Genomic DNA, 20,095 nt, shown 5'->3' on the forward strand with positions numbered 1-20,095 from the left:
GGTTAGATGTAATGAGAAACAGCTACAGCAAGGAGACACGTTACAATATATTGTTTCATGTGTGGTGTTGTACAGCCATGACTGATAGAAGATGTGATGTCTTTACAGAACTTTACAAATTCAGAGAAGGTTTTAGTGGGTCCATATGGTGAGACATACCCAGCAAGTCATGATGCAAACCAGGCCATGAATATAAAAGCTGAGGAAGTCTCAAACTCACAAGAGACAGCGGATCCTGTGCAAATAACAATTCAGGAGATAAAGGCTGAACCTGAGGTGAGTTGTATGTTTATGTATGTCCACTGTTAGGCAGATATCACAGATAGGCAGGAATTGGATTTGTCTCTCTCATCTCCATCTCCATCTGGTTGTCTGTGCACATGGAACAACTCCACTGTCCTGCTGACTCACCTTTGAAGGCCTTTTTTTGAAGTGTCTCTAGACAGTTATAGTTTGTTGAATGTATGCTGCTTGTGATGTACCACTTCCATTTCCTTTATACAGTTCTAATGCAGATGAAATTAGATTTTGTATAAACGGAGGAGTGTTTGAGAGAAATTATAGCAGCAAAAATCCTTGGGTAGTCACAGAACTGTTTGCAGTTAGTTAGTTAGTTAGTTAGTTATTGGAGAGGTTGGGTTTCCCCATGCACTTAGACCAGTATTGGTCTATTGTGCTTCCCTCTACGATATTCTACCAGTCTCTATACCCTACCGATATTGGTGCATCGGGACAGTCCCGCCGAACCAGCGAGTTCAGCCTCCACTAGCTTGGGGGTGTCTGTAATGCTTCCCCCATCTATCAGAGGCTTTAGAGACTACTGTTGGGCGGGAAACGTCCTTGAATTTGGCTCAGTGATCTCCTTTGGAGATATGAGGTTCTTTTACGTGCTGTAAAGCTCCGACACGGGACACACGGCTTAAAGTCCCTCCTGGATGACTTGTTCCCTGAATTTTTCCGCCCTTAAAAATTCGATGACCTCCGCCGGGTATTTGAACCCGCGTACCACGAGTCATGAGGTGGGAAAGTTACCTCTAGACCATGGAGGCCGCTTTTGCAGTTAGTTACTGGTACACTTATTAGAACCTTGAGGCACTGTTACAAGCCAGGTTGCGTGTTCAAGTCCCGATGAGGTCATTGGATTTTTTAAATTGACCCAACCTTTCCACCTGCACTGTGGTCCTGGGGTCTACTCAGCCTCTAACAGAAACGAGTACCAGGAATATTCTTGGGGGTAAAGGCGGCCGGCGCCTAAGGCTGACAACTTTGTCACCATCTATGAGCCGATTTTCTATAAAATGTGGGAACCTCAACATCTCACAACCCTATGGGCCTCCACGGCCTGTTACAGGGATACATTTACTTACACTTATTAGCACCATTAATTTAAATTACTAGGAGTCTTGTAAGCTAATTCCAATGAACCCCACAAGATATTTATCATGTGATGAACAGGTTTCAAGGTTACAAAACATTCTGAATTCTCTTGCAACAAGACTGGCAAGAATTATACTGCAGAGCTGAAGAAAAGTTTCCTACTGTGAAAGAAAATATTGTGTTAGAGTTTTATTGTTGTATTTCAGTTCTCTTGTCCAAAGAAACTAAATATTTTGTGACCAACTTCTGTATGTTTGCGTAATTCATGCAGGAAGTTTCTTACACATGGGTGGTAACGGTTTGGGATATTATGTAGGAGAGCAGTGAGTTCGAGGAGAGTGATGTGGGTAAGTCATGTAGGGCACATGCAACAGTGAGAAATGCATACAAAGTTTTGGATAGAAAACCTAAGAGAAGTAGACCACTTGGGAGACCTAAGTGCAGATGGAGAGATGCTGTTAAAATAGATTTTAAAGAAAAAATTTTGGAAGCATTTGTAATGGGTCTGTTTGACTTAGGTTACAGAGACATGATGAGCACGTGTGATCGCAGTAATGAGCCCTTAGGTACCATAACTAACTCCATGGAGCTGAGTGAGTCCTTGAGAAGCCACCAGTTGATTGGCCACTGAAGAATTTCCCAGCATTGTATAGAACCTGGAAGTTTATTGACATGTTCGCAAAAACCCATCACATATCCCTATCCTGGGCCATATGAATCCAGTCCCCATCACCCCATCCTGTGTCTCTTAACACTTTGCGGACCAGCGATTTAAATATTAAATCACCCTGGGGACTGGCATTTTTATACCTACTACCCTAAGTTGTGCACTGTTCATTTTAAAAATTAATATAAAATCTCCTAATTAATTTTATGAACTAAAACTTTTGGAGAACCCTTACCAATGCTCCTAGAAGTGCTTGAGAGTGTGGAAACATTCACCTTTGTGAAGTGGCGTTACACACACTTGCAAATGTAGACAGTCATAATCCTTTTTTTGTGAACTGCGCAAACACGACATTGCCTAGAAGGATGCTTCCCCTTGGAATTTTCACTCTTCACAGTTTTCTCAAGGATATGTTTCCGCATATCACCCGAGAGTCGCCCAGGGTTGTCCACATGAGGCCTGCCTGGGGTGGGAGTAAGCGTGCCCGGTCACACTAAGACTGTGTCTGCCGCTGGTTCTCCCGCCACCGTGTGGTCTGTAGCCCAGGCTTTTGCCACATTCAGCAGAAATGTCTTGTATTTCAGTTTTGAATGAGGGTTTAGATTTTTGTAAACCAAAAATGAATGAAAAATGGCACAATTTATAAGCCACAAGACAACTTTCTTTGTCCACTTTACTGTTTTCCGAGGAAGAGAATAATAGGCCAAGTACCGATCAGCTCTATCAACTCCTTTCATGAACATATTACGAGGGGGTACCCAAAAGAAACCGAACTTATTTTTTTTAAACTTATTTATTCAAATTTTAATCACAAACCTTCAATCCCCTTAAAAGTACTCTCCACTTACACTAATACACTTGTCTAGTCTTTTATTCCATTTTTCAAAACATTGTCTAAATTCATCTTTTGAGATGCTTGACAGTGCCTCTGTCATTTTTTTCTTCACCTCAGCAACATCAGCAAAACGCTTTCCTTTCATGTCTCTTTTCATTCGAGGAAACAAAAAAAAAGTCGCACCGGGCAAGGTCGGGTGAGTATGGAGGGTGAGGAACAGGGGTCATACCATTTTTGGTCAAGAATTATCGTACAGACAGGGCTGTGTGAGCAGGGGCATTGTCATGATGGAAAAACCAGTCACCCGACTGCCACAAATCTGGCCGCTTCCGCCGCAAACTGTTGCGCAGTCTTTTCAAAACTTCCAAGTAGAAACTGTCTGACCCTGCGGAACAAACTCTGAATGGACGACTCCTCTCACATCGAAAAAACAAATCAGCATTGTTTTCATGTTTGATTTCACCTGACGAGCTTTCTTGGCGCGAGGCGAACTTGAAGTCTTCCACTGGCTTGATTGTTGCTTTGATTCAGGATCGTAAGCATAGCACCAGGTTTCGTCACCGGTGATAATTTTTTAAAAAAAGTTTTGATCATTTCGGGACTCTTCTTTCAAAGCACAGCATGCTTCCACGCGACCTTGTTTTTGTTCAGCAGTCAGCAGTCATGGCACGAATTTCACAGCCACAATTTTCATTCCCAAATCTTCTGTCAAAATTCGCTGGATTGAGCTCCAAGTCACTCCTGACAGCTCCACAATTTCTTCAATAGTCCATCGTCGATCTTCCTTGATGATTTCACGAATTTTTTCAACATTTTCATGTGTTAGGGCCGTGGAAGGACGACCAGAACGACGTTTGTCATCAATTGACATTTCACCAACGGGAAAACCACTCAAACACTTGAGTTTTCCCCATAGCATCATCCTTGTACGCCGTTTTTAACATTTCAAGAGTTTCTGTTCCACTTTTCCCGAGCAAAAGGCTGAAGAATTTCACCGCCGCACGCTGTTCATGAAAATCAGCCATTGCAAAAACGACAATCACACAAAACAGTTGTCACTATAAACTCTGCCGAAACTAGTCCTTGCCTTCTGAAGCAACGGTAGTCGGCTTATCGACTCAGGAATGTTAGCTCTGTGCGCTCATAGCGGCAAAACGCGTTACTACAAAAGCTCTGCCCACAAAAAAATTAGTTCGGTTTCTTTTGGGTACCCCATTGTATACTTGGAAGTACAAACAGGCTTCTTTACCTGTCCATGTCTCCTTTGAACATCAACCACGCTCGAATTGTTAATTGCAGAAATCATATTCACAACACGTGTATCCCTCCAGGACTGAAGAAGAATATCCCCCTTCCTCCTGAATGTGGTTTCACCACATTTCTGGGATTTACATTCCTCTTTCAGACCTGGAGGAAGGCCTCTGTTCACCCTAATTGTTCCACAAACACCTACTTCTCTCAAAAGTAGGTGTTCTGCAGTTGCCACACTGTTATAATAATTGTCTTAATAGACATGGTAATTTTGATCAAGATAGGGTTCCAAAACGGAAAGAGTAGGCTCTTGTAATTTCTTTCCTTCACCAGAATAAATTTCTAAATTTCCAGTATAGCCTGATGTGCTTTCAGTAACTACATGAACAAGTAGGCCATACTCTGTAAGTTTCCCAGGATTATATGTTCGCATATTGCACTACTCACTGACAGCTTGCTACATACAGCTTAAAGAAATGAAGGCATTTATTTTCCTTTGCAGGGGCATACAGTTACAGTGAGGTCACATAACTGATTAGTCAGCAAACATTCCAAAGGCTTATCACACATCAGCAGGCAACTAGCTGTAAGCTGGGTGGCGTCAGAGGAGCGCTGTATAGTGTGTTACAATTTATTGTGCTCAAAAAACATATTAATACGTGACCAGTCCGCCATGTTTAAAAGCGAAAAACATATTAATGTGTGCGTGGTCTGCAAAGTGTTAAAGATCCATTTAAATATTATCTTCCCACATATGCCTAGGTCTTCCTAGTGGTCTCTTTACTTCTGGCTGTCTCAGTAAATCCTATATGCATTCTTCTTGTCCCCTATGCCTTCTGTATGAGCTGCCCATGTCATCCTCCTTCACTTGCTCATATAATTATGCTTGGTGAATGAAGGTTATAAGTTGTGGAGCTCTCCGTTATGATGTTTCTAGGTACCAAAAAAGCAGATATTTTCTGTACTGACGCAGTGACTGTTAGTTCCTCGGGAAGGTCACTGAGCTATGAACAGAGTACTTTCTAGTGAGAATGATAGCTGTAGAGAAGAACATCTGTACAAAACAGCTCTTATGAGTTCAGTGTGATGAGAGGAACAGCCATAGCAAGGAGAGCATATGCTGTTTAACCTTTAAGAGCCTAGCGACACCATGTGGGGACCTTTAAAGTATAGCCGAGTGGCCATGCGACACCGTATGGGTACGCGCAGTCCACGCATGTGCACAGTGTTTTAAAATCTAATTTTAAGATAGAAATTCTTGTTCTACTTACATTATTTTTGGACACCAGCTTAATAAGTAGACTGTCTTCCCTCCTGCATCATCTAACTGAATGTTGCATGTCACTGAATGCAGAGTCTGACGCCGCAATTAATGCACTTTGTTCATATGTAACCCCATTTCCCACGTGAAGAGCACACACGACACCTCAATCTCGTATTAGAGGAAGTAGGCCAGTGATGTCCTCTAATCGTAACGCTTATAAAACATCACAATTTCAACTATGCACCATGGCCGAATTTCGCATGGAAAAAGCCGAAATTGAGAGGCCGCTCATAAATCACACCATTCAGATTGTAGTACAGACGATTCTGAAGGGTCGAGGAAAGAAGGGGGCATTGAGGGGATATTCCAAGAACAGTACCTCTGTGTGTTTAGTCCGAGATATAAACAGGCAGAGTTTCATAAGGACAAAATATGATAAGACTTCACCCACACTCCTGTATACAGAAAGGTTCCAACTGGAGAATATGCAGTACAAATATAAACTTCCTCTCCTATTGCCAGATAAGACATAGTAAGACAGTGCGTCAGCAGCATGCATTTATACTGCAGAAACGTTTTGTGCAGAAGGTTTATGCTTTTTTGTGGACAGATGCTCAAAATTGGGAACAAATTTTTTTTGGAATCAATGTAACAATTTTTACAGATTCTAAAATCTGTATATTACAATATCTGATTCTATATTCTTTCTAGATAAAAGCAGCATTTATTTCGTTCGTTTATCACAAAAATTGTAGAAATCACAGCATTTTCAGTAACATGCTTACAATTTTTATTACTCTAAAATGGCGGACATTTAAATTAACTGTGGCCGGCTGCCATTACGGGAATTTAAATGGCCCGTCTCATAAAGGTTAATGTGTGGTGTTGTGCATCCATTTCTGAGAGGGATGTGATGGTTTTTACAGGACTGTACAAATTCGGAGAATGCTTTAGTGGGTCCATATGGTGAAACATGCCCAACACCTCATGATGCAGATCAGGCCATGAATGTAAAAGCTGAGGCAGCCTTAGATGCAGAAGAGGAAGAGGATCCTGTCCCAGTAACATTTCCAGAAATAAAGGCTGAACCTGAGGTGAGCTGTGTGTGCACTGTTAGGCAGATAACACAAATGTGCAGAAATGCCTCTTCTCTTTCTGATATCCATCTCTGTGAACATGAAACATCTCTACTGTGCAATTGGCTATCTTTTGAATTTTTTTCTTTCCTGAGATGTTTCTAGACAACTGTAGTACGTTGAATGTTGCGTGTGATGTACCACTCCCACTTTCTTTTGAACAGAACTAATATAGATGAAAATAGATATTGTGTAAACTCAATGTTCACAGTAAATTCTTTACAGGAAAAATCCTTCACATTTTCCTTGTCTGTACAATCCACTAAGCAGTGCTTTGGTACTACATCATAGAGTTCCCAGGATCTATAAATGCTGAAGTTTATCATTTATTTGTTTTCTGTCTTCAGTGCAGTCTGTATCCGTATAATATCATAGAGGTGTCATTATGTTGAGGATTTGTTATAGGATAACTAATGATTATCTAAAGATTTGTGACTGTGTGACATATTATAGGCACGTGTTGCCTGTTACCTTTGTTTAAAGTAAATTTAATATACCTGACATTGTTAGTGGTACGCGGTAATGTAGTTGTTTGAAGGGCTATGCTACAAGCCGGATTGTCGCAGTTTCAAGTCCCAGTGAGGTCATTGGATTTTTTTCGATTAACCTAATCCTTCCAGCCACACTATGGCCTTGGGGTCAATTCACCCTCTTACAGAAATGATTACCAGGAATTAATTAAATAATTTTCCTGGGGAGTAAAGCGCAGTGGGTGCGTAAAGCTGACAACCTTACCGCCATCTTTGAGCTGATTGTCTAGATAATGTGGGACCCTCAACGTCTCACAACCAAATGGGTCTTCACGGCCTGGATAGCTTTACTTTTTTTTACTTTACCTGACACTGTTGGACTTGACCCTGTACCTGCTGTCAGGTGATTGGTTGTCATGACAGATTTTTGTTGTTTTCGTTTAGATAGAATGGTGACTAAACATTAGATACAGAGAATGTGCAAGAGATGTAGATAGCAATAGTGAAGAATTGGCATTGGCAACACATCCTAAAGTATAGACGCAATTGTGGTGAAGTAGGGTATACAATGGATGTAATTAAACACAAATAAAGCTATTAATGAACTTCAAAGAAAATATAGACGGAGGTTCTTACTTTTCTTGGCCAGTTTATGATGACTGATGCACCACTGGCTGCAAGGTGCATAGAAATTTTGCCAGTGTATCAGTATTCCTGTGGCCAGTAACATTTGGAATGAAGTATACAATTCACAGGTCACAGAAGTTGTTGAAAATGCTGTCCCCCTACACGTAAACATTCCTTGCACCAGCAGAAGGAGTTCTGATTAACCCTTAATGCTGTTGTGCCAGAATTTTTGCAATTTCCCTATGAATATTTTTTGTAGTTCTTAATGGGGTTTACTGTTTTAAACTTTGTCCTGCGAAGAACCACAGATTAAAATATCTAAGAACTAAGGTTGGGTGAATGTGCCTGCCAAATACAATGTGCCAAAAATACAGTACTGAAATGAAAAGGCAAACAATATTACCTTGTTGTCATCTGTTGGTTTATTTCTCCTGAAAGAAACTAACATACACACTATTAGCATGTTGATTTACCATGGTATGTGTAATGTAAGTTTTCAAAGTGTGCACTGCCTCACTGTAGAAGGTGTTCATATCGTTCACGCAGATTCTCAGTGATAGCCTGGGACAAAGATTGCTGTAGACTCCTGCAAAAGGAGCTGATTTGCTTACGTAATGCAGGCACAGTTCTCGGCAGATATTCACAGTTGAACACACACTCCTCTAACAAGTAGGCATCAGGTGGTGTAAGATCGGGGGAAGGCCGCACCATAGCTCAACCAGGTAGTCGCTGGCTTCTCGCTGTGGCAGCCCAGGTTCGATCCCGGGTCTGGTCAAGTGGGATTTGTGGTGGACAAAGTGGTGCTGGGGCCCGTTTTCTCTGAGTACTTCAGTTTTCCCTGCAAATCTTCGTTACATCAAATTCTCCATCATAATCACCCAGGGCAGACTACAATAGGCCAGTCAGTGACCGCCATGCTGAGTGGACCCAGTTGGACTCCACCCCCCCCCCCCCCCCACCAAGCAAATTAAAAAAAAAATCGGTGAATGGGACAGGTATGGGAAGTCAGTACCACATGAGATGATTCATCCTGGAAAATTTTCCTGGAACATGGCTAGAGATCCTTGAGCGGTATGGCTAGTTGCCCCATCCTGTTGATACCACTGTCTATTCATGTGAAGGCCCCTTTCACAACAGAACCTTCTCAAACCCTGAAGAAATGGTCTGATCACCATCTCCCTGTAGCGTTCTTGGGTGATGATAAGAGCATTGCCTTCCTCATCCTCAATGAAATAGGGGCCTAATATACTGTGTGCTGAGCGGCCTCCGTAGTCTAGAGGTAACGTTCCCACCTCATGACTCGTAGTACGCGGGTTCAAATACCCGGCGGAGGTCGTCGAATTTTTAAGGGCGGAAAAATTAGGGAACAAGTCCTCCGGGAGGGACTTAAGCCGTGGGTCCCGTGTCGTAGCTTTACGGCACGTAAAAGAACCTCATATCTCCAAAGGAGGTCACTGAGCCAAATTGCGGACGTTTCCCGCCCAACAGCAGCCTCTAATACCTCTGGTAGATGGGGGAAGCATTATAGATACCTCTCAGCCAGTAGAGCCGGTCTCGCTGGCTGGGCGGGACTGATGGTAAGTACCAATACCGGTAGGATATAGAGACTGGTAAAAATCATAGAGGGAAGCACAGTGGACCAATACAGGTCTAAGTGCATGGGAAACCCACCCTCTCCAAATAACTAACCAACTACTGTGTGCTGAGACCGCACACCATATCGTCACACGTGTACTATGTAGCAGTTTCTGGATGATAATATCTGGCCGCTGAAAACGAGTTATCTGGCATTTAATGTGGCCGTCCAAGTGAATGTGACTTTTGTCGGAGAACCACACATCCTCAAGAAATGTGGATCCTCGTACACCATGGCCAAAAATATTCAACAATACACCATCCTGGCTCACATATCTGACTGTGAAGCATTGTGCAATCTGTATCAGGTATGGAAATCTACCTATGTCCTTAATCGGTGAACGGACGTATCGCTGACGTTCAGTTTCAGGGCTGATCATCGTAGACTTCATCAGGGCAAATGCAGCACCTGCTGAAGAACATGTGCATGATTCTCTTTTGTTGAAACAGTTACTGGTCAACCATACTTTCCCTTCAGTTGACACAGTACACTACCAGAATGGCAAAATTTCGTAACAATAGACAGCATAACTGTGTTACTTGGTGTCATCTTATTAAATCTCTTGGAATTGTTCTGTCACCTTTTTAAACTTGGTTGCCCTTCACAACCATTTCCGTATGAGCGGAAATAATACTCAACTATAAATATTTTTCCTCTGTCGAGAGAGCCATTTTCAACAGCTGCACAACACAACTTCCTTTTCACTACTGGGAACATGTGCAGCTGGATCTATGCCCCGTCAACAAACGCATGTGTGCATTCAAGATGCGTGAGTTTCAGTACAGCACATTTTGGCGCATATTGTACGAGTGCTGATATTTCTCTTGCTAAAGATACCAGAAAAATCCTGCATAGATGTATGTGAAATGTGGGCAGTAGCTGAGTCTTGCTGAAACCAGCCATAGAGTCTTCTTTTGTAGCTCCTAACCGTTCAGCGTGGTTTGACGTGTATGTTTCGTGAGGTATTTAAATCGTCTGCGGGGGTTCGACGTCTATGTTTCGTCCAGCTGCACACCTATGTTATAACGCCCATAATAATTGATGGTTTTGCTGTAGATTGTTAGATTTTTCACTGGCCTGTTGTCAGAAGGACAGTATATAATGAGGCACGAGTTTTTCTCCGCTAAGTCATCGTTACATATGCCTGTCTTGCAGCAAAATTCCTGTTGCTCTTGGGAGAGGTTTCGTCATTCAAACTGTTATGAATGTCGTGTTTTCTTTCCTATGAAGTTATAGACAGCAGAGACGTGATATGTGCTGTGTTTATAATATCATATTGCCCTGAGCTGGCCACACTAACACACTCAATTGGAATTCTTAGAAGAGGGATGTCCAAAAATTTATTCTTGCAAGATCGATTGATTTCGCACAGTACATAGCAGCGAGTTCTTGGAAAAACGTCACGAATTAAGGCAAAACACTGTGGTCACCCCCTATGACGATACTGGTGTGTGTGTGGGGGGAAAAGAACTCATTCCTTCATGTATTATCGCTCCAGTTGACGCCATTTTATCGTACTGACCTTGGTGGTCGTTTCGAGGGATGACCATAAATATTTTTTTTGAGCCAGCTAAGCTCTGCTTTCGTGCACTACATACCAGCCAGTTCTTAGAATAACTTCATGAATTCTGTGGTCACCCTTACGACATCTGCTGCCGCCAAAATGAATGGAATATCAAAGGCATAGCAACAACCCCTTGTTATGATAACTCGTGACGTTGAATTTACTACAGCTGACCTGGCAACTAAACGGCTCACGGAAAGACATTTCCTTGAACGTATACCCCTCACGGGGAAGAAGGCAAGGCCGCACAGAAGATGTGTGGTTAAAAAAAAGAGCCAAAGAAAAGATACACAATAATGGAGCGGTGAATGTGGGGCAGCGTTGTGTTAGAAGAATGCTTCAAGGCCTACCTTACAGTGCTCAAATTCTAAACACCTGCTTCCATTGCCGAGATACCGGGCGCTCATATTATAAGGTAAGGTTATAAAACCACCTTTTAAGATCATTTTAGTGAAAGTTTCATGTTCCTATCTCATATAATTTAAGAACAATGATGAATAAATCATTTTCGAGCAAAATTTAAATGGCCAGCTGAATATATTACCGCCGGAGAGACGGCAGCGGAATTTAAATGACCGCGCGAAAGGGCTAAAAGAATTGTCTGAGAATGACCTGTACATATCTTTCACATTTAATTGTTCCATTAAAAAACGCAGGTAGAGCCCTTACAGCATGCCAGACTCCAACTTTCACTGGATGGAGCCATACTTCATGGGTTAGATGTGGATTCGGTGAATTCCAGTAGCGATTATTTTTCATATTTATGTATCCCTGCAAGTGAACCCATGCTTCATCAGAAAAGAATGTTAGTTTCAGATGAATCTCATCTTCAGTGATACACTATAAAAACCAACTGCAGAAATGAACCCTGCTAGCTGGATCGCACAGCTGCAAGGCATGGATTACTATTGTCTTATATGGTTTAAGCTGCGGCAGTTGTGTTGCCCTTCTTGCACTCTCCTGTGACACTCCTGTCTCTTTGAGCTAGACATTGAGCACTGGGCACTTCTTTTTTTTTTTTTTTTTTTTTGTCGATTGAGAGTCTCGTTAATCAATGTTTATTCAACAAATTGTGAATTGTTTGTGTCCTGGGACTCTTTTCATCACAAAATTTTCACCAGCACTTACTAGCAGAATTGTATTTGGCATAAGTGTCATACAGAAATGCACATTGCTCTAAAGTATACTGCATCATGATAGAACACATTGCTCACTAATTGTAAGAGAACAGATGACTAATGGAGTTGATAACTGCCACCCACTGCTGACAAATCATAAACACATTCCCACACATGAACTGCGTTGATTGCCGTGAAACATAATACCATGAAGCCATCCACAAATTTAATAACTCCCCTTAATTCCAAACGTTATTGACCATCAGGCATGCTAATTAATTGGCAAAATTCATATTTGACTCACACTCGACTGTGTGCTGGTTGCCGTTAAGTGCAGAGCCATGAACCAGTCACACCCATAAGAACCTCCCTGTATAGATACAAAAAGATAAATCTACTCAAAGATAAACATAACGAAGACAAAAAAGCATTATTCATTACAAAGTGGTATTCAAAAGTTCCCGTACTGTTATTGTTGTAACTGCCATGGTGAAAGAAGATGAGAGGGAGGGCAAGGTCACACTTCTAAAAGCCTATTGCATCAGTCTGCCACATGATACCATGCTCTTATCATGCACTGTTTTTACTTGAGTGCTTTTTTGACTTCGTGTTTCATTTTGTGATGGATGGCAAAATCAAGCAATGCATCTGTATCAAGTTTTGCGTGAAGCTTGGTAAATTCACTGCCAAAACTCTTGAAATGCTTCATGAGGCTTTTGGAGAACATTGTTTAAGTGGGACAGTGGTTTTTGATTGGCATTCACATTTCAAGGCCGGTCAAGTGTCAGTTGAAGATGACAAAGATTCAGAGTGAACAGGCACCAGCAAAATGACAGAAAATGTTGAAGAATTCGAGAACTCGTCCACAAAGACTGTCACCAAACATTCCATGAGCTTGCAGACACCACTGGGATCAGTTATGGAGTTTGCCTGTCTTTACTAGCGAGAAGCTGGGATTGTGGGTTTGAATCCCACTCAGTGCATGAATGTGTGGTGTGTTTGTGTACAGGTAGAGGCCTTACGACGAGCTGATCACCCGCCCAAGGAATCCTACCAGACGTCTGAGATCTGGTAAACCAAAGTGAAACAAGAGTGTCTTGAAGGTAGGCCAAGGCCTAAATTGGGGCTGTAGTGCCAAAAGAAAAAAGAACATACACCGAACTCTGTGTTAAACACTGTACATCTTCCTGCCAGTACCACTGCAGACAACGACCACATCACCAGCACAGCACACAACATGTTATCAAGTGAGGGATGGGTGTGAAAAATTTTGCAGTAAATCTGGTGACATTGCCCCCTCACCCAACAGAAGCTAAAGAGAAATAAGTAATTACACCATGTTATGTTTGCAGGCTATGAGACAGTAATATATTGTCACGTGTAAGGTGTATGTCACGCGACAAATAACTTCACGCCATACTGAATATAGCAAATTTATTGAGGGCTCGCTCTCACACTCACACAATTCACAATTACAATTACTGCAATCGGCAGTATCACAATTACATCCACAGCTCTCGGCAACTTCACGATCCACACTGTGTCACTCCTGATCACACACTCTTGTCACATACTGCTCAGCCAGCTTTTTATACTGTTCCCTGTTGCCTGTGTAAACAGCGGTATCCCCTGTTATGTCACCGCGGGGGAGGGGGCGGAGTGTTCACTGGTCTGTTACTGTAGCAGCGACAGCGCTCCGAAGCTGTTGTGTCGCTGCTGGCAGGGAGAGGGTGTCCTGCATAGCCCAAATATGTCACAATGTCAATCGTGCTACACAAAATCTGCATAGAAATAGGAACACTAACATAAACCAGAATAGCTACAAAATTACGCAGTCTCGGCAGTTATACATGAGCAAAGAACTTTCTACACTCTCAAGTATGTAGGGTTTTAATTGTTGTTGTTATTTTTTTTTTTTTGGAAGGTGTGTTATTATGCAGTAACGAATTTGATAAGCTGGAACCAAGCAAATTTATGAAATGCAAACCATCAGGCAGGACCTTCCAAATTTCAGTGCACGCACACGCACACAGAATGTAAAGTTATTGTACTCTATACTTTGGATGGTAGTGATAGTTGCAGATTCAAGGTTCTGATGTATTAAATTTATACATGTAAAATATTGTTATTTTAGTGCAGTATAATGATTAGTTTGGAATGAGTGCAGAAGTTGTTTTGTGGTATGTTGGATTGCAATTCCATTTATAAAATATTTCATGGATGACAAACTACCTTCTCAGTTTACAGACTCTTGTGGTAACCTCTGCTATAGCAGTCTGTATTAACTCTTGTTTACATTAGTTGTTGTGGGTGGAAGTTTGTCCTTTAAGGGGAATTGCTCCATCAGGAAGCAGGAAATCATGTTAACATGGCTTCAAATGAGGCACAGTTGCATGACACATGTAGCTGTTTCAAGGCATTCGTAGTCCTGCTTCTACACAGAGTGGTGTGTCCATTACCATTTCACACATCAAGAAGTAGTGGCCATTTTGTGGCAAAGCCATAAGTTGTCAAGGAATCTTGTGTGGCATCCTATGAGATGACTCATATGGATTTGTTCATTGTTTCAGGGTGGACATGTCTATTGAACTGACACTATACTATATTGTAACGTGTTTGTCTACTGAAGACCCCATTCAGATTGTTACTTCGGTTTATTAACCAATTACAAGTCGTAACTACAATCACTTATGACACTCTTGCTGATTTACACAACTTACCTTCACTACACACTAATCTCTTAACAGTCTGTCTTAAGTAGTCTTCGCATATTTATAACACGGGAGCTATACACGTCTCTCTGAATTACACACTGCCAATATAACTACTACAGCACACACAAAGTCTTCAAGTCACACAATAAGTCTTCACTGGCTGACTTCCCAGTTATTGCACACTATCACTGATTATCACACATACAATCTTCTAACCACGCGTTTGGTTCTTCTTCTTCTCACGACTGATTGACTTCTGCTCCGCTGAGTACTCCGAATACTAACTGCCACTGTCTTAGGCGACTGCTACGTTTCAGCTAACACCGAACACTGTCTCGATACACTTGATACAACTGAACTCAGCGACTGCTAGACTTCAGCTCATACTAAATACTCCTTGTAACTCATACTCAATACTCAATACTGAATATTCGATACTGCTCGACTTCGACTGACAACAGGCATTTCAGATACTCATATAAATCCTCAGTCGGACAGCAGAAAACGCACCTCACTTCACTGTTGCATAATCGCCGTGTTTACAGAAGCATTGCTGGGCAACGCTGCATAGCAACCAGCACACTTCAGCTTGGCTCGGCACGGTACGGCACAGACAAACACCGCTTTCCTTACTGTTGTGTAACCTCATTCCATATCCCGTTGCCCAACATTAGTTTAACATGTCACAATATATTGTTTTGGGGATTTTGCTGGGCCATTTGCAGCCTTTCTTAGTATCCTTTTTTAGCTCAGCCTTTATTGTTATTTCATTTATGGAGCCTATCCACTATTAATCAGATGCCTGTCCAGCCTTACAAATGCATAATTTTATTTAATATTGCAATCTGCTAAACAGTGGCAGTGCAGCTTAACTTCTGTTGAATCAGAAACCTCCATACATGCCGATGGACTCAGGCACACACCACAAAAGGGGTGTGTGCTCTCTCTGTCCCTCCCTCCCTCCCCTCCCTCTCACCACTCGCACACCTACCAATTTAACATCTCACTGTATTGGGGCTTCAAACTTATTTCTCTTCCTATTAGGATTTTTCATGTTATTTACTCTCATTTTCCAGGGTAATTTGAATGAACTTCAACCTGTACATGGTGAGGAGCGACAGTATTCCTGCAATGAGTGTGGTGAATCATTCAGTCAGAAGGTAATTCTGAGAGCACATCAGCACATACATACTGGGGAGCGGCCATTTTGTTGCAACAGGTGTAATAAGTCATTTGGCTATAAGAGGCATCAGTGTGTACGTGCTGGAGTGCGGCCGTTTTGCTGTGATGAGTGTAATAAGTCATTCAGTCAGCGGAGTCATCTGAAGACACATCAGCGCATACATAGTGGGGAGAAGCCATTCTGTTGTGATGAGTGTAATAAGTCATTCAGTCTGCAGAGCCGTCTGAAGGCACATCAGCGCATACATACTGGGGAGAAGCCATTTTGCTGTGATGTATGTAAAAAGTTGTTCAGTGTGTGGAGCTATCTGAAGACACATCAGCGCATACATAGTGGGGAAAGGCCATTTTGCTGTGATGTATGTAATAAGTCGTTCAGTGATCAGAGTCATCTGAACAGACATCAGCGCATACATAGTGGGGAGCAACCGTTTTGCTGTAATGAGTGTAATAAGTCATTCAGTCAGCAGAGTCCTCTGAAGACACATCAGCGCATACATAGTGGGGAGAAGCCATTTTGCTGTGATGTATGTAAAAAGTTGTTCAGTGTGTGGAGCTATCTGAAGACACATCAGCGCATACATAGTGGGGAGAAGCCATTCTGTTGTGATGAGTGTAATAAGTCATTCAGTTTGCGAAGCCGTCTAAAGACACATCAGCGCATACATACTGGGGAGAAGCCATTTTGCTGTAATGTATGTAAAAAGTCATTCGGTGTGCGGAGCTATCTGAAGACACATCAGCGCATACATAGTGGGGAGAAGCCATTTTGCTGTGATGTATGTAATAAGTCATTCAGTGATCAGAGTCATCTGAATAGACATCAGCGCATACATAGTGGAGAGAAGCCATTTTGTTGTGATGAGTGTAATAAGTGTTTCAGTCATCAGAGTAGTCTGAAAACACATCAGCGCATACATGTTGATGTGTGTAGTAAATCATAGAGCAGTAGAGATGGGTTTAGACCAGGGGTCTCCAAACTTTTCAAAACGTGGGCCGCATTAGGTAATTCAGCACTTTCAACGGGCCGGATAAACTGAGAAATTAATAACTTTAGGTATACGAGTTTTATTGAAAGCACAGAATTTCAGAAACTAAATACAAAGTACGTCAGAATAAATTATCATATATTAATGACAACAGACAGTAGCAGCAAATGCTCATACTTTCATCACAAATTATAATAAAATAATTAAGGTGAGTGGTGGAACTCTTTTTTCATTCTTAAAATCTGATTAAATTGAGGTTCAAATTTTGAAACGCTAATCACAAGTAGCGACTTTAAATGTTCATCGGATAAATTTGCCCTGTATTTAGACTTGATGTACTTCATCTGGGAAAAGAGTTTGTTCACACAAATACGTCATCCCAGAAATGGAGATAAATTTACAAGCAAATTTCTTTAAATTTGGAAATTGCTCAGAGTTCAGAAATTTATAAAATTCGATCAAATTTCCTTCCTTGTATTTATCTTTAATATGATAATTTTCCTCAAGTTCAGTAATTTCCATTTGAATTTGACTTGGGACATCTGCAGCATCACAGTGAAACGGATTTTGAAACAATCTAATTTCCTGAGCACTGGAATCCAAATCATCAAATCCCTTCCAAAATTGTTCTTCTAATTCTAAAATGACTAAATTTGCAAACGAGGAAGGAAATTCTGCTTCACCCATTTTATGCAACTCTGCACAGTATAGCATATGAACAAAGTTACAGTATTTCACTTGGCTTTCCAGAAGTATCAACTTTGCTCTGAATGCCTTGATAAGCGCAAATAAATCACAGACTAAGTTATTTTCACCTTGCAACTTTAAATTCAAATGGTCCATATGGTTCACCAGATCAGCAAAAAATGCTAATTTCCAAAGCCACTCGGTATCTGATAAAAGTGGTTCGTGATAGTTTTTCTCGCTAAGAAATATATCAATTTCATTCTTGAGCTGAAAGAAGCGCGAAAGAACCTTTCCACAGCTAAGCCATCGAACTGCAGTATAATATGTCAGGTCAATAAGCTCGGAATCACATTTATCAGTACTCATTGGAAAATTAGTTCAATTGATGCATTTCTGCACAATTCTTTCGCAGGCCGTAGTTTGGAGACCCTTGGTTTACACTAAAGGAACAGTATGTGACTTGTAGCATGCCACAGTTTTTCATGTTGTAAGACACTTTTGCTGTGTGTGAGATGCTTCAGTTTCGTAGAATGCTACAGTATATTGTAGTTGATTGCTGTTCCTAACCTTTCTAACTGACAGGAAATGAACTGAGTCCCATGGTACAAAACATCTGTGCAAGTGAGTTCCATTTGATTCTGATTGCTGAATGTGCACAGTATCCCCTGTCTTGTTGAGTGGAAACAGACATGACATGACATTCTCCTGAAGTTATGATGTTAATTCAGCACTGGAAGCTAATGATTAGTAGAATGTAATCACTGAAATAGATCGACAGCTTATATACATAATTCAGCAGCATCATATGCTTTTTGCTGTATGTTATCTGTGCTCTTCTGCCATTACATGTTAGTAAACTCATTGATCCACTTAGTTTCAGATTGATATATAGGTTGGATTGAGTGTAATTAGATATCTGTTATGGATTGGTCATATGAATACAAACTATGCTATATTGGACATTGCAGACGAGATATCTGTTTGCGGGATACTTGGTATATTGATTATAAAAAGAAAGTTAAATAAAGGTGTGTTGATTCTGCTTGTGAAGAAATGAAGTAGTACAGAGAATTTAATTGAAAGATCATGAAAGACTTGCTTACATCTTTTCATTGTGAATATCAGCAGAGAAACTGAGCAGTCTGTCATGAGATCAAAAGAGAAAGTGGTTTGGCGCTGAGGCATTCCATTTTGCTTTAGGTCTCCTTTGCCTAAGAAGGAAATAGTCGACTGAAAATTGTGAAATATTCTTTAATAAAATTAGGCAATGTCATTAATATTATTAATTGGAATTCAGAGGTTTCATATAGTGGAATGACATACAAGTAATAGCTTTTAATTGCACTTAATTCAGTGCAGTTAGGGCTGCCCTCCATACCTGTTTTCTTCACTGCCTGAATGAACTGCATCATAACCGAAGCTAATTCTCGGTCACTCTGAGCAAGTGATCTCTGGTTACTGGCACTTTTCTTGTCAAGGAAAGCTTGCTTCATTTTGCATAAGATGTACCATGCATTCATCCCTCAATAACTTTGCATCAGCAGAGCTCTGCCTCGTGTCACCACACGTTGGCTGTCGCTGCATCACCAGAACAGATCCTGCTCCATGGTCCTGGAATGTGTGTTCACCATATAAAACTGGGCAGTGCACGAATGGATTTGCAAGTTGCAGTTGCCCTCAGAATATTGTGAACATAGGCTGATGCTGTGTATTCTGTATGCTTAAAGAAGGGAATATGGAGTGAAATCATCTGGCTCAGGATAGGGGCCAGTGTCTGGCTGTGAACATGGCAGCGATGGTAATGAACCCTTGCATTCTATAACATTTTGATACTTGAGTAGCTGAGCAACTAGCAGCTTCTCTGGAAAGGTGCAGCTGTGTGCAGTTGGTTAATATTTGGCATTAGAACTTCTAAATTGATTGGCTGGAACTGGAATTTGTTGACCCCATCCTGCTGAAGCAACCCAAATGTGTGTCGAATGGTTGGTAAGTCTGTGTTTTCCTGTTATATACAGGGTGTCCCAGGAGGAATGGACCAAACTTCGGGAGGGTGTTCCTTATGTTAAAGTATGCCGATATAACCCAAAATACCTATGTCCAAAGTTGAACGGTTACGGAGATAATGGCCCGAGAAAAGTGTGGTCTTCTTGCAGGTCCACGCACTGTGGACAGTCAGCTGTGACTGTTATCTGTTTGTCCTTGAGTGCTGTGAGTCACTAGCCATGATCTCATGCGCAACCTACCAGAGCCTACATATTACGTTGCGGCGGGGTCGTGAATGGGTGGTAAATTAGTTGTGTGATGAGTTGCTGAAATGCCTTTTGTGTTTTCACACGTCGAGTATTGTGATATGCATTTTGTGTATGGATTTTGCGGTGGCAATGCACGTGCTGCTGTTGAAGAGTACCAAAGGCGTTTTCCCGATCGAAGGATTCCATCTCGAAGTGTATTTACGCGAATTCACCAGACATTGCGTGAGACTGGTTCTCTTCCGAGTGTTTCTGTGCAGTCGGAAAGGGAGGATGTACAAATGAGAAACACACGAGAGAACATTCTTCGCATGATTGATAGAAGTCCG

The 20,095-nt window shown here is 41.5% G+C and overlaps 1 protein-coding gene across 2 annotated transcripts in view; it reads left to right on the forward strand.

Annotated features, from left to right (window-relative positions):
* The first annotated feature begins 51 nt into the window (after window positions 1-51).
* LOC117282490 overlaps window positions 52-20,095 on the forward strand; it is a 26,804-nt gene continuing 6,760 nt past the window's right edge. For both annotated transcript variants that reach the window (XM_033752365.1, XM_033752366.1), the window contains exons 1-3: window positions 52-276; window positions 6,321-6,488; window positions 15,736-15,819. In XM_033752365.1, coding sequence (XP_033608256.1) covers window positions 97-276; window positions 6,321-6,488; window positions 15,736-15,819 — 432 coding nt within the window. In that variant the 5' untranslated portion in view covers window positions 52-96. The remainder of the gene's footprint in view (window positions 277-6,320; window positions 6,489-15,735; window positions 15,820-20,095) is intronic.

The sequence above is a fragment of the Cryptotermes secundus genome, unplaced genomic scaffold (assembly GCF_002891405.2).
Source record: "Cryptotermes secundus unplaced genomic scaffold, Csec_1.0 scaffold2030, whole genome shotgun sequence".
Taxonomy (NCBI): Eukaryota; Metazoa; Arthropoda; class Insecta; order Blattodea; family Kalotermitidae; genus Cryptotermes; species Cryptotermes secundus.